General features: G+C 56.0%; 1 protein-coding gene across 1 annotated transcript; it reads right to left on the bottom strand.

Annotated features, from left to right (window-relative positions):
* Window positions 1–5,660: 5,660 nt before the first annotated feature.
* Window positions 5,661–11,607, bottom strand: FOXA3 (forkhead box A3). Its single transcript, XM_065920648.1, has 2 exons — window positions 11,428–11,607; window positions 5,661–6,653 (listed from the first exon to the last, which is right to left on the bottom strand). The coding sequence occupies exons 1-2, from the start codon at window positions 11,494–11,496 to the stop codon at window positions 5,661–5,663; spliced, it is 1,062 nt and encodes a 353-aa protein (XP_065776720.1). The 5' UTR covers window positions 11,497–11,607.
* Window positions 11,608–12,170: the final 563 nt, after the last annotated feature.

The raw sequence follows: 12,170 nt of genomic DNA, 5'->3' as shown, positions 1-12,170 counted from the left end.
TGTGGTGGAGGTACAGAGTCCTAACCGCTGGACCTCCAGGGAAGTCCCAGAGATTGGTATTTTTAAAAGGGAGGCAGGGCTTTCTGAGATGACACTAAAAACTAAAGGAAGTGAGGGAGCAAGCCAGGAACACTCTGGGAGAATAGCATGTGCAAAGGCCCTGAGGTGGGTGCTTGCGTGGTTCCCTCCAGGCAGTGCAGCTCTGGCAACAGGGAGAGACATACAACTGAGGTCAGCGGGATCGCAGGGGCACACAGAGGGGGCTGTGGTTCATAGGAAGGGCTTGGGATCGTCTTTTAATGGGAACCAGTAGAGGGTTTCAAGCCCCGAGAGAAGAGATGAAGCAAATGAGACAGAAAAAGCAAGGAATCAGCTGAGATGGACAGCATCCTGTTCAGCTCTGTGTCCAGGGCTCAACAGAGGGCCTAGTATACACGCCCAGTGACAGTGTGTGCAGGAGTGAATAAGAGGCAGATTGACAGAGAAAAGAGTCAGAATGACATTAGCTGGGTGGACAAACTCCCAGGGAGAAGCCAGGTTAAGGACCCAGGACGCCCAGGGACAGCAAACAGACAGACAGACACAGACAGACAGACGGCAGCCCAGCTGAGAAGTCCCATTCCTTCCAGAGGCCTCCCCACCCGGAAACCTTCCCGGGAGCTGGAAAAATCCCCCAGTCCCCCCTGCCCGCCTTGCCCTGTGGCGTGCCCACTCACACCTCAGGCAGAGGAAGCTGGCAGGCCCCACAGGAACCTTTCTGTGCGGGGGGAGTGAGGGCGGGCGGGCGGCAGGGACGAAGAGAGAGGAGTGGCGGGCGGGCAGGCAGCGGGCAGCGGCTACACAAAGGCCCCAGTGTCTGCCCCTCTGCCCCTGGGTACAGATATAAATAATATGTACATATACCTTTATATATATATATATATATATATATATATATATATATATCTACCAGTGGGCTGGGGTGGGAGGCTGGGGCCACACACTCCCCCCCTTAAGGACCCTGGCAGAGCAGAGGTCTGCTCCTGTCGGGGCTGGGGCCTCAGAGACAGTGACCAAGCCTGAACGGTTCCGGGTGAGAGGGACTTACAAGGTTCGAGAGAAACTTACAAGGTTCGAGAGAAACAGGAAGAGACTGACAGATCATGGCCCCGAGTTAGAAACCAGGTGGCAGAGAGAGTCGGTGGGCTCAAACAAAGACAGATCAGGAAGGGAGAGAAATCCGACTTCCCTGAGAAAAGACAGAAAAAGTCCGAGGCAGATGGGACAGAAATGAAGACAAGGGTCATTCCAGAGAAGAACCACAGAGAAACACAGGTGAGAGGAAGTAGGGGCAGAAAGAAGCGGAGAGGCCAGCAGATAGCCAGGGAGCAACAAAGAGAAGCAGGCAGGCAGGCAGGCAGGGCCAAGGTTGGGGGCTTGGGAAGGCAGGGGGCCGTGGGTGGGGGAAGGGCCAGGGCACATCTCCAGTTTAGGGGCACCGCCTATGGGGCTCTGGGCCAGCCCAGTCCAGGGCAGGCTAAGGGGCAGGGAGCGGAGGTGAGGGAGGTGGCCCTTGCGTTCCGGATCTTGGTGTTTACCTGGGGCAGGCATTGCAAACAGGCGCCCAGCCTGGCCCACGGCAGGGCGAGGGTGGGATGGGCTGGGCCGCAGCTCTGGGCACCAGTGGGCCCGACACGCCCACCTGTGGCCTGGGTGGTGAGTAAAACACACGGCGACACCTGGGTAGATGGTGACACATAGGGGGACAGACACAGTGACACACGGGGACAGATATAGGCAGACCCAGAGCGTCTGAGACATAAACAGACCCGGAGAAGCCAGGGACAGACACACTTAGACACGGTGGCAGACACAGTGTTGCGCTCAGAGACACAGCAACAAAACGCAGAGGCTGAGGACAGTCAGACACACCGCAGACCACGGCAGCACTGGGACATGCATGCACACACCGTGACACAAGCCCCGCAGACAGCCACGGAAACCCAGCAACGAGACACTGACACAGGGACACACAGGCGCACACACGCACGCTCACACGCTGACCACACAGATCACGCAGGAACACGGAAGCCCGCAGACACCATGACAACGACACGCTGACGCCAAGGTACACACTGACATCGACTCCTGGACTGCTGGCTGCTGGGGCGCCCCCTCGGCCTCCGGTTTCGGGGTGTGAGCGGGGCTGACCGCAGGGCAGGGTTTGGGACCCCAGGGCCCCGCTGTGCTGCTCTTACCCCTATAGAATAGCGCCCTGATTAAGGGCCCCAGCTCTGGGCCTGGGTTCGAGTTCTAGCTCCCCACTCACCACCTGTGTGACCTTGGACAAGTCACTTCTTCATGCCTCAGTTTCCCCAGTGATAAAATGGGTGGTGGGAAGGACTGGCTCCATTAATTGTCAGGTGCTTCCACGATGCCAAGACACGTGGTACGCCTTAGTAACTGTTGTTATCGTTACGTTTCTTTTCTGCTTCGCCATCATCGTCTCACGTCTTCTGAGGCAGGTGGCTCTCTGCTCACAGCAGGGACCCTGCCTTGCCCTCTGTTTCCCCACCCACGGGCTCCTCCCTTGGACCACGTCACCCAAAGCCACAAGCCATGCCCAGGTCCATCTGTCCCAGCCCAGGCTTCTCCGTGTCCTGGTGGCTGTCCCTCCATCCCTGACCCCCAGCGTCCTTATGTCTGTCCATGCGTCCCATGTGTGACTGTGGTACTTTTCCATGCTGGCCACCCGCCGGCTGTCCCTGGGGTGGGGGTCACACCTGCCCACGCCGGCCGAGCCAGTGGCCACCAGACACCCTGACGGATGGCCCCACCCTCCCCCCCAGGACCCTACAACAACACCCGCCCCTCCGGCCACCTGAGGTCCCCACTGGGGCGGCCTGAGGCCTGAGCCTGGGGACAGGAAGCCCTAGGCCTGGCCGCCCTGAAAGCCTCTTTCAGCCTGGGCCTCCTCCGGCCGCCACCGACTCCTCCTGCGGAATAATATTTGGGCTGTTGGCCGGGGGGCGGGGGCCAGATCCGGAGGCCGCCTGGGAGAAGCCAGAAACCGCAGGGCTTCCTGCCTCGGGCCGGCCGACTCCGGGAGAGACCCCCAGGCCCGAGGGAGGGGGGCGGGCACCCGGGGAGACTGAGGGCCTTTCTCTCGGCACCAGTTGTTTTTTCCAGGAACCGGGAGGAATTCCCCAGCCTGCCCAGGACAGCGAGGCTGGTGGGACGGCTGACGGGGAGCCAGCGCGGCAGGGGGCGGGGGGTGACACGCAGCCGCCGGGGCGGGCACGGTGACAGAAATAGAGGGCCTGGCCTGAGAGGTGGCAGGTAGAGGCGGAAACTCAGGGAGCCGGGAGAGGGAGGCCAAAGAAGGAGGAGGAGAGAGGCCAGAGAACCAAGGGAGTGGGGGGAGGCAGACCCCAAGAGAGGAAGACTTAGAGCCCCAAAGGAAGGAGGGAGCATTCAGAGAGAGAGGGAGGGACAGACTCAGAGGAATGGAGAGGATGAAAGAGAGAGAGCAAGGCAGAACATTCGAGAGACATGCACAGAGGATGTGCGAGCTGCCCACAAACCATAGGACAGAGATTAAGACACAGAGACAAGTAGGGACACAGATGACCCTAGGGGACAGACAGATGGACACACAGGAAGTGGGAGAAACATCCCTCTCCCTTCTGTCCTCCCTCTGTCTGTCACTTTCTCATACACACACACACACACACACACACACAAAGAGACAGCTTTTGGTCTTTGAATGGACTGACTAAATGAATGAGTGGCTACAGAGCCAACAGCCATGAAAGGCAAATACAAACTAAGGAAAAGACACCTGCTCCAGCCAGCCTGATGGCATGACCTTGGCCCCAGCCTTTCCCATTCTGGTCCTCAGTTTCCACCCTGTGAAATAAGGGCTGTGAAGAATACACCTGTGTTTCCCAGAGAGCCATGCCCTCGGGAACATCCCAGCCACAGATACCAGACTCAGAGCCTAGGCAGAAACCTGGACAAATAGAAGCCCCTAGACCCCAAACCCAGAGGCCCCCAGAAGCCCCCAGCGCCCAAAGGAAGAGTCAGCTCCTTTCCCCCACACCTGCACGTGAAAGAGACAAAGACCACTAGAGCCAGCCAATACACTCTCACACACAGCCACAACAGTGACAGGGACGCGGGCAAAGACAGACATAAGTCACAGAGACATACTTTTTAGAAGACATATAGGCATGCTGACTCACAGAAATACACATGAAACACACAATGATCCACAACACCGATGTAGGCATTGGTAAGACTCTTTGAGGCAGCAGGCAAGTAGACAAAGAGACATACAGGGAGGCATATCCAACAGTGTGAGACCCAGAGGGTCCCAGGGATAGGTGTGTAAGAGAATCACACACACGAAAAACAAGGCAGACGCACAGAAGTCTGATATCCTGAAATACCTACAGTAAGCACACAGAGGATGGACATAGAAACTAACACAATTAAGGGATACAAGCCATAGATAACACCCACAGCAGACCATAGGGACCTCAATGGCTGTAGCGATACCCTATGACCCACAGAGGCACAGGCGCGCACACACACACACACAATCTCCTTCAGTTAGCACCTCGTTTGTCCCTCCTCCTCTCTAGCTTAACCAAAAATTGAGCTGTCCCAGAGCTCTCTGAACCTCAGTGCTAGAGGCATGTGTCGAGAGAGTGGGGGTGGGGAGATGGCCTTGGTCACTTCAGAGCCACCTCCGCCTGTTGCCCCGGCCCCACGGCTGCGGGGGCTGCTATCTGTGAGCAAACTGTCCTTGGGGTCAGGGACAGCAAAGAGCCAAAGGTCAGGTCGATGCCTCCCCCAGCCCTTCCCCCAGAGAGGCAACTGGCTCTTGGGGGCAGGAAGGAGAGGGGACAGGACACAGCAATTCAGTTGTTTCAGCCTCTAAGGGCCCACTGGCTAAGGAAAAGACACATTCAGTAAGAGGCAGAAATGGTGCCTTTAATGGTCAAACACAGCCAGTATCCCCCTTCCCCGGCAAGAACCAGACTTTAGTAGAAATCCCCCACACCCTAATCAGTCCTTTCTGGTTTTTCCTGGACCAGAGGGAGAATGGGCTCCAGAAAAAAAAAAACCCAAAAAACAAGGAGTATCCTCATCTCTACCCTTCACTCAGCTCACACCAGAGACAGGGATGACACGGCCGACACTGGGGCTGTGGTGGCCATTATGTTGCACAGCGGTACGTGGGTGATGGCAGACCGTCAATATGGTGGCCATCACAGCACCCAATGGGCCAAAGAAGACGTAACCGAAACGGTGCCACCATCACATCCAGAGGCTCAGCCAAGAGGCTGGGCATCACAGCACCCAAGGGGCCAACCAAGAAGTCATCCCAGAGGGTGGCCATCCGAAGACCCAACAGGTCAACCTCATCACATCGATCAGTATGGCAGTCTTCACAGTACTCAGTGGGCCCACCGTGATGTCAGTGGCAGCTATCATAGTACTCAGGGGATCAACACGATGCCCACAGTGATGGCAGTCAACACAGTGAGCAGTAGACCAACCAAGATGTTGACAGACGGGACGAGTAAGGTGTCCCCGGGGAAGGTCAGGCCCCAAGAGCCAGATGGTATGAGCTACAGCCATATCCCACCCACCACGCTCCCACCCCACCCCTGCTAGGATGCGTTAAGCAGAGAGCGGGAATAGAGGCCCTGGTAGTAGACCCCAGGCTCCCCACCCTCTGCCCCGTAACCCCCAAATCCCACGTCCAGCTTGGGGGGTGCTGGCGACTGTTCCGACATCAGGTTGTTGATGGAGAAAGGGTGATTGAAGTTGTAGGGCGCATCCAGCTTTAGCTCCCCTGGGAGCTCCAGGCCGGTGAAGTAGGGCGTGGAGGGAGCAGCGGGCGAGCCACAGTCCAGAGCCCCTACTTCGTCCCCACCCTGGGCCTCCGGCTCAGGGGGCGGGGGCTGCGGCTGCGGCTGCGGCGTGGAGGCCACACTGGCGGCAGGGGCTGCGGCCGCGGAGGCTGACCCCGCACTGTTCCTGGAGGCCGAGCTCCCGCCACCCCCTTTCTTCACCTTCTCCTCCAGCTTGAAGCGCTTCTGGCGGCGTAGGTAGCAGCCGTTCTCAAACATGTTACCTGAGCTGGGGTGCAGGGCCCAGTAGGAACCCTTGCCCGGCTTGTCGGGGGAGCGCGCCACCTTGACGAAGCAGTCGTTGAAAGACAGCGAGTGGCGGATGGAGTTCTGCCAGCGCTGCTGGTTCTCGCGATAGTAGGGGAAGAGGTCCATGATCCACTGGTAGATCTCGCTCAGGGTCAGCATCTTGCCCGGCGCCTGCTGGATGGCCATGGTGATGAGCGAGATGTAGGAGTAGGGCGGCTTGGCGTGGGCCAGGGGCCGCCGGTACCCTTTCGGCATCTCCTTCCCGTGGACCAGCCCCGGGCCCGGGCCCCCGTACCCTGAGCTGCTGCCTCCACCACTGCTGGCACCCAGGCCTGGGAAGGTGGGCCCCAGGGGCGCTGTAGGGGCTGGGGGCGCCAGGGGTCCAGTGGGCAGTGGGGAGGCAGGGAGCCCCCCTGGGGGGTAGGGAGAGCTCAGAGGGTTGAGGGTCATGTAGGAGTTGAGGGGGGCCATGGTGGGCACTGGGGTCACCGGAGAATAGACCTACGGGGAGAGAAGGAGAGATGGCAAGCGGTGAGTCTCTATGCTGTTGGTAAGCAAAGGGTCGCTGGACCCATTTTGTGTTCGTTTGTCTGTCCGTCTTGCCCTTCCGTCTTTACCTTTCTCTGTAAATGGCTGTCTCTTCAAGTCTCTCTTTCTGCCCCCCTCTTCACGCACCCCTCTCCCTGACCCCATCTCCGACGTCCCATGTACTGGAGTGCACATGCTTTAAGTAGTTATCAAAGTGTGGTCCAGGACACCCTGGGGAGTGTCCAAGACTCTTTTTGGGGATCAGTGAGGTCAAACCATTTTCGTATAATGCTAAGATGTGACTAACTTTTTTCACTTGGTTACTCTCACTAGCGTGCAGTGGAGTTTTCCAGAGTCCACATGACATGGAATATTGCAACAGACCAAACGTAGAAGTAGCTAGGAAAATCCAGCTGGCTTCTACTGAACCAGACACTAAAGTGATGGGCAAAAATGTCACTGTGCCACCCCTCTCCTTAAATGTCCTGAAATACAGTTATTTTAATAAAAATACACTGCTTATACTAACACATTGTTGCTACTTTTAAGTGAATGAATGCCTATTTTTAAAATGTCTCAGTTTCACTTTGAATGTGGTAACAGCCAGTATAACCCTGATCAATAAAAACTGTTTGGGGTCCTCAATAATTTTAAGAGTGTGATGAGGTCCTGAGACCAAAAAGAAAAAAAAATTGAGAACTGCTGATTTATCTAATAATGGAATCTACATGTGTACTTTCTATACATCTTTTAGGTTATAAAATTATAGCTTTTTAAGTCAAAGCACCTGAAAATCAGAAATCACATATTTCCACCTAATATATGTCATCTGTTTATTAAATGTCATCAAATCTAAGCTTCAGTAGTACTTTAAGTGTCAATAAGAATGGAAAGAAACATTGTCAATTATAATCTGCAGACACCACTGACTGTAAAACTCATTCCATTTTCAGAAAAGTTCAAATGGGGGGGGGGGGAACGTGCATCTTAGCTCAGTGAAATAAGGTAGACATTGCCATGTCTTTGTAAGTAACTATCTCGTCTCTCAAATATTCAACTGACCACCTACTGTGTGCAGGGCACCACTCCAGGCACTTCCCAGGAAAGTTCTGCTCTCATCCTTGTGACCACACTATGGGGGAGGCGCTATCATGACACCCATTTTTCAGCTGAGCAACCTGAGGCCCCAGAGAGGTTGTCCAGGAATCACACAGCAAGGAAGGAGAGCTGGGATTCTGAATCCAGGCAGTCTGGCTCCATATGGGTGTTCTGGATCAAGCTATAAAAGCAGTGACCAAGACACGGAAACGCCTGCCCTCAGGGAGCTGTCAGTCTAGCAGGAAGTGAACAAGATAAATAAGGAAAGTACAAAGCTTGGTGGATGGGGACTTCTCATTCTGTGAGCATTTATCCCTTTCGTCCTGTCTTCCATCCATTCTCTGGCAATAGTCCATCTGTCTGTCCTGCTTCCTCCCCGGGGGTTGGGGGTGCTGGAGGTGCTGCTCTAGCTCTGATGGGAACCTCCACTGAGTCAGTGTGTCCCATCTCACCCCGTCACTTAAGTGTCTGCACAGACCAAGGTCCAGAGAGAAAAAGGACCTGCCAGGATCACTCAGGGAGCCAGAGACAGGTGGTAACCAACCCCAGGTCTGCATTCCAGTAGAGAAACTCTCCCCTGTCTTTTTCTGCGTGTCTGTCCAAGTAGCTCTTTCTTCTTTTGTCTCTTTGACGCTCCCAGTTGGCATTATATGTGTCTGTTCATCTCCTTCCCTGTCTCGGTCCCTCTACACTCCTTCCCTCCTCTGTCTCTCCCCCCTCCCCCACACTCTCTCCCTTTATCTCTGTCTCTCTCTCCTCCATCTCTTTCTCTCCCTCATCGCTCCCTCTGCCTCACCCCCCACCCCCCCAACCCCCGCGCAAAAAGACACTCCCAGCCCCCATCTCTCTCTTCCTCTGCCCCTGCCCATCTCTCTCACACCTTTCTCCAATCTTTGGAACTCTCTCTCTGATTATCCCCCTCCTCTCCCACCCACCCCTCTCTTTCTTCTCCTTCAGTACATCTTTGCATCTCTCTGCCCCTTCCCTGGGCACCACCGTCTCTCTAGAAGTCTCACATTGAAATTGGAGCCACAGCTATTCCCCTCCCCCATGCACTGGTCTCCCCTGTGGTTGGCTGACTCTGGTCCCTCCCCAAAAGTAAGGGAAGGGGGTCCTTTGGAGAGAGGGGAGGTGTCAGAACTCAGGGGGATGCACAGAGAGTTCCTGAATCCCTCGATGACCCCCGACGCTTCTCCAGCTCAGTCAGACTCTCTTGTATCGCAGAGGAAGACAGACTGGGACCCCAGAGCCCTTCTTTTCTGGCTTCCCACCCACACGGAAGTCCTCCTTGAGGTCTGACCTCAAGCCTCCAGCTGCCCTAATCCACCGTCGGCTTTCACACGCCCCGGGGCTGGGATGAACCCCCAGTGTCCGGGTCTGAACCGGATCTCCCCTGCGAGGGCGGGGCTGAGACTGGGGGGAAAGCCCTGAGGGGACCTGCACCCCCATCCCAGGAGGCTGGAATTTCTCCCCTTTCATTTCCTTATTGTCTCTGGAGGAGGGTGTGACAGGGAGCACAGGGAGGCGGTGTGAAGCCAGAAGCTAGTTTCTAATCCTGGTCACAGCCTAGGACCTCAGGTGGCCCCTGCACTCCGAGAGGCTTTAGGTTCTCCATCTAAAGTGGCGGGGGGTGGGGAGGGAGCAGTTGGACCAGTTGATTGGTGAGAACCGGGGGCCTGGGGGGATGCCTGAGGGCTATAACTTTCCAATTCCCTCTAGACAAAGAGCCAGCCCGGTGGAGGGGGGTGCCATCACCCCAGCAGAAGGGTGTGGTGGGCAAGAAGCAGTGTGGGGTTCTCCCCAGTGCTCAGTTGCTGAGTGAGTGCAGAAGTTTCTCCTCTCATTGTTCTGACCCAGGTGGAGGAGGTGGTTTTGTTGATGGGAAGGTTGAGGAGATCCTCATACAGTACGTCCATTTCCAGCCCCCTATAGGTCATCTCTTCCAAAATATGCCCCCAAATGCTGACTATCTCTAGACTGTCCCTCAATTTCAGAGACAATTTCCACACACCTTGTCCCCTAAGCTTCAGGCTGTGCCCCAAATAATGACTCCTTCAGCCTAGAGCCCTGCAATTTACTTCTTAAGATACACCTCCAAAACACTGATTTGTAGTTGGTACCCTTAAAGCACACCCCCAGGCTCTGAACTATGCAAGGCGTTCAACTGAGATTCTCCTACCACCTGGGAGCCTCCACCACCAACCTGGTCTCTGCCTTCCCCACCCTAGAACCGACATCGCCTCCACCTCTCAACGCTCCCAATCCCTTCCCTGCCCCACCCCACGTGCACCTCACACCTCCACAGCCCCAGGACTGGCCCCTCCTGGGCACCTTGCCAAGGCTTGCAGGCCTGGGTATCCGGGAGTCCCACCCTACAGCTTCAAACCCCAGACCCAGAACTCAGGCACGCTGGGGCCCCTGTAAACCCCAGATCTTAGTGTCTTTGGAGAACTCAACCCTTGCAGTCCCACATCCTACCTCAAGCCCACAGTCCCCATCCAATTTAGAAACCCAAGTATCCAGACCCCCATAACCTTCTGGCTAGGACCCTGTCCCACCTCCACTTCATAATGTTGGCTAGAGAGCAAGCAGGCTAAGACGGAGTACTTGCAGCAAGAGGAATGCAAGTTAGACCTGGGGAAGAACTTTCCGTCAGCTAGGGCAAGCGAATTATTATTCTCTGCCCCCTATTCCAGGGAAGTCTTGTCCTGTCCGAGATGGGACTGGTAAGGACATTAGCAATTTGTGGAGATGGGTGGACGGTGGGGTGGATCAGGAGTGGGCGAAATCTGAAACCCTCCAGACTCCAGTAAGGAGAATCCCTGCTGAGGGTCTCTAATGAGACCCCCGAAGTTCAGCTGGGAGGGGTGAGGGTCAAGAGTAGGGACCTGCTAGGTGGACACTGACCCCTTCTGCTCCCAATGCTGTTGCCCCTACCCCCTGCTCTCAGGATCCCGACTCTGACTGCATCTGGCCCCTTATCTATCTGAGTCCCAGCTCTTAAATCACCTGTTATTTCACACTCCCCAAACCAAGCTTCATTTCTGACCATCTTCATCTCTTATCCTTAGCACCTACCCCTATTTCTGACTTTAAAATAGAACTCAGCCCCAATCCTTATCCCAGAACCCCAATTCTTACATCTACCCCAGACCCTCATCTTTCACGCTAAATTCTAACCCTGAGCTCTCGGCTCAGACTTCTCTTAATGGTGACCTCCCTCTCCCATCTCTTAGTCACTATATTTCCCCCTAATTTTGAACCCCGTTGCCTAATCCCTCAGCTCTTTCCGTATCCCGGAACTCTGATTCCTATCTTTGGTTTATTCATTTTAATTCCTTTTACTTTGGGTCCCTGACACTCAGCCCTCACGTATGAGCTATGACTTGACCCTTGGCTGAATATTCCAGACTCCCATTTAAGCCCTCACTCCGACAAGCCTGCCTAAACCGCGCTCCCATGCATTGTCCCCCGTCTCTGACTCCTTACACCTGGTCTCCGAGTGTCCAGTTCCCCCGCTCCCAGGTTCTATTTGGGGCCACCGTTTGGGTCCACACCCAGTTCCTTACCCCCATTTAACCCCGCACCCTGATTCCTGCCCGCCCCCCCTCCCCCGCCAATTCCCGCTCCGCCATCCCCGAGGACACACCTCGCCCGCCTCCGGGTAGTAGCTCCACTCGGCCAGGTCGTGGGCCTCCATCTTCACCGAGCCCAGCATCCCCCGGGCCTGCGCCCCCACCCGCCCCCGCTCCGGCCCGGGGAGAACCGAGAGTTTCGGATCTCTCGGCCGGCACTGCCCGAGTTCCGACCCGCGCCCGTCTGTCCGACCGCCCAGGGTCCCAGTCGTCCAGGGCGCCGCGGGAGGCGGCCACGCTTTATAGCCGGGACACCCCCGCCCTCGCCCGCCCTGGGCTCCCCTCCCGCCTCCCCGAGGGCGGTGCGCCCGGATTGGGGCGCCCCCTGCGGGATTGCGAGGAGACAGACCTCAGGCGCCGGGATCCGCAGCCCGGGGACGGGAGACCTGGGGACAGTTGAAGAGTGAGGGAGCTGTAAGTGGGAAAAGATTGCTCATTCTAAAAGCCTCGAGGGCAGAACTCTAGGTCCCTTCTACTTAGGGTTTTCACCATCTCAACTGAAGCAGGCGAACAGCCAGCAAGTTTTGTTGGAGTGGAAAGGGGGCTCAGAGCCGAGTGGTCTCCAGAGGTTCCGCTGTGTTACTTACTATAAGGACCGGTAGTAGCCCCTCGAAACCACATTTCCCTTTGGACGGACTGGAAGACTGAAGCTTCTGATAACTGAAAGTGCTCTAGATTGTGTAAATGGCCAGGAAAAAAAAATGGAGGGGATCGGGGCCTCTGCTCAGATCCCGCTGAGACTGCAGACAACCTGCAA

This window comes from Muntiacus reevesi, chromosome 2 (genome assembly GCF_963930625.1).
Source record: "Muntiacus reevesi chromosome 2, mMunRee1.1, whole genome shotgun sequence".
In the NCBI taxonomy this organism is placed as follows: Eukaryota; Metazoa; Chordata; class Mammalia; order Artiodactyla; family Cervidae; genus Muntiacus; species Muntiacus reevesi.
Note: the sequence above shows the minus strand (reverse complement) of the source record. Positions and strands in the feature narration are given on the sequence as shown.

Coding starts and splice junctions, on each gene's coding strand:
- FOXA3 (XM_065920648.1), bottom strand. CDS start 11,496: ATGCTGGGCTCGGTGAAGATGGAGGCCCACGACCTGGCCGAGTGGAGC. Junction 6,654..11,427: donor ACTACCCGGAGGCGGGCGAG/GTGTGTCCTCGG, acceptor CTCTCCCCGTAG/GTCTATTCTCCGGTGACCCC.